The sequence below is a fragment of the Littorina saxatilis genome, linkage group LG1 (assembly GCF_037325665.1).
Source record: "Littorina saxatilis isolate snail1 linkage group LG1, US_GU_Lsax_2.0, whole genome shotgun sequence".
Taxonomy (NCBI): Eukaryota; Metazoa; Mollusca; class Gastropoda; order Littorinimorpha; family Littorinidae; genus Littorina; species Littorina saxatilis.
This window is the reverse complement of record NC_090245.1, coordinates 11,383,550-11,386,049: the sequence shown is the minus strand read 5'-3', so window position 1 is coordinate 11,386,049 and position 2,500 is coordinate 11,383,550. Positions and strand designations below refer to the sequence as shown.

At 42.2% G+C, this 2,500-nt stretch overlaps 1 protein-coding gene across 2 annotated transcripts in view; it reads left to right on the top strand.

Moving 5' to 3' along the window:
- Window positions 1-2,500, top strand: part of LOC138962062 (1-phosphatidylinositol 4,5-bisphosphate phosphodiesterase gamma-1-like) — an 89,386-nt gene that overhangs the window by 79,124 nt on the left and 7,762 nt on the right. For both annotated transcript variants that reach the window (XM_070333770.1, XM_070333778.1), the window contains exons 31-32: window positions 400-570; window positions 1,054-1,159. In XM_070333770.1, coding sequence (XP_070189871.1) covers window positions 400-570; window positions 1,054-1,159 — 277 coding nt within the window. The remainder of the gene's footprint in view (window positions 1-399; window positions 571-1,053; window positions 1,160-2,500) is intronic.

Here is a 2,500-nt window from a genome sequence, read left to right as displayed (position 1 = left end):
GTGTAAAAAGTTGGTTCTGTACGTATATTTCATACGTTAAGTACCTTTGAAATTCAAACCGCTACTACTTGACAAAATGATGAGCCTTATTTACGAAAATAAAGGATCGTAGTTCAAACTAACATGCCTACATATAAACAGCATAAACAACACACAAAAGCATTATGTACATGGGTTTTAACATCGCAGGTACTTAGCGCGGTACCTAGTGCAGCCAAGGTCTATGCACGGTACCTAAGGCCCTCTCATACGGACATGCCGGTACTTAGCGTCAGCCTCGCACACACACACACACACACACACACACACACACACACACACACACACACACACACAATGTACTCAACCCTACAAACTGTGATTTAATCATTCTACGAAATGTGTCTCCCTTCCTCCCAGGACCAGCCGAAAGCAGTTCCTGCGCGTGTATCCGAAAGGCAGCCGTATTAAGTCTTCCAACTACGACCCGGTGAGCATGTGGACGTGCGGCATCCAGATGGTGGCCCTCAACTACCAGACGCCGGACCTGCCCATGCAGATCAACCACGCTAGGTTCCTCACCAACGGAGGGTCAGTATACTTGGAGTTCTGATCGCTACGTGTTTTTGAGGCCTGGTCGAGGGCTGAACTGAGATTCAACAACGCTTACATCAGCTAAAACAAAATTTAAAAAAAAAGTAGTAAAGCGAAACGCTGTTGGGGGTGGTGGGGGGCGGGGGTCGAGAGAGAGAGAGAGACAGAGACAGAGAGAGAGACAGACAGACAGACAGACAGACAGACAGACAGACAGACAGACAGAAAAATACTACATCGCTTGAGGTGTTATATTAGATTTATACGAGTTTTTTGTGTGTGCTTTTTTAAATATTGAAATGCGATCAAAAGCTGTGCTTTATGTGCTTTCTGTTTTCTGTTGTTTCTCCCACAACATGTATTTATTTTTGTCTAGAGTCAATTCTTGACCAATGCTACTGAACTTGCCGTCATGACTGTTCAGAAATCTTTGAATTGTATTGTACCATCTTAAAATATCTCTACCTGTGCGTGTTTCAGAAGTGGCTACGTGCTGAAGCCCAAGTTCCTGAGGGATTCTGTCTACTCCCTGAGCGACGTGCACAACGTCAAGGTGCCCACTGTCTTCCTCTACCTCTCCGTCACTGTGAGTCGTGGCGCCTTGCTGGTTCCTTTTTTTGAAACTGTTTCCATAATAGTTCGTCGAGGGAGAGAGCGAGAGATAGAGAGAGACAGAGACAGACAGAGACAGACAGACAGACAGACAGACAGAGAAAGAGAGAGACAGAGAGAGAGAGTGTGTGTGTGTTTGTGCGTGTGAGTGTGTGTGTGTGTGTGTGTGTGTGTGTGTGTGTGTGTGTGTGTGTGTGTGTGTGTGTGTTGGCAGTTTAAGGCACCTTGATACTTCCTTTTTACAATTAGTTAAGTTTTGACTAAATGTTTTAACATAGAGGGGAAATCGAGACGAGGGTCGTGGTGTATGTGTGTCTGTCTGTCTGTCTGTATGTGTGTGTGTAGAGCGATTCAGACTAAACTACTGGACCGATCTTTATGAAATTTTACATGAGAGTTCCTGGGTATGATATCCTCAGAGTTTTTTTTCATTTGTTCGATAAATGTCTTTTATGACGTCATATCCGGCTTTTTGTAAAAGTTGAGGCGGCACTGTCACACCCTCATTTTTCAATCAAATTGATTGAAGTTTTGGCCAAGCAATCTTCGACAAAGGCCGGACTTCGGTATTGCATTTCAGCTTGGTGGCTTAAAAATTAATTAATGACTTTGGTCATTAAAAATCTGAAAATTGTAATTTACATTACATAAAACGATCCAAATTTACGTTCATCTTATTTTTCATCATTTCCTGATTCCAAAAACATATAAATATGTTATATTCGGATTAAAAACAAGCTCTGAAAATTAGAAAAATTAAAAATTAAGATGAAACTAAAATTTCCGAAATCAATTGTCGGTTCCTGATTCCAAAAACATGTAGATATGATATGTTTGGATCAAAAACACGCTCAGACAGTTCAAACGAAGAGAGGTACAGAAAAGCGTGCTATGCAGCACAACGAAACCACTATCGCGCTAAACAGGCTCGTCAGTTTCACTGCGTTTTGCACGAGCGGCGGACTACGGTCCTTGTGAAAAAATGCAGTGCGTTCAGTTTCATTCTGTGAGTTCCGCAGCTTGACTAAATGTTGTAATTTCGCCTTACGCGACTTGTTTGTACCTGTTTTCAAAATAGTTCGTCGAGAGAGAGAGAGAGAGAGAGAGAGAGAGAGAGAGAGAGAGAGAGAGAGAGAGAGAGAGAGAGAGAGAGAGAGAGAGAGAGAGAGAGAGAGTGTGTTTGCAGTTTAAGGCACCTTGCTGCTTCCTTTTTTGTACCTGTTTCCAAAATAGTTCGTCGAGGGTGCTTACACTATTATTTTTTTTTAAATTGTAGGTTATTGGAACGTTTATTCATTGACAAAACAAAACGTTC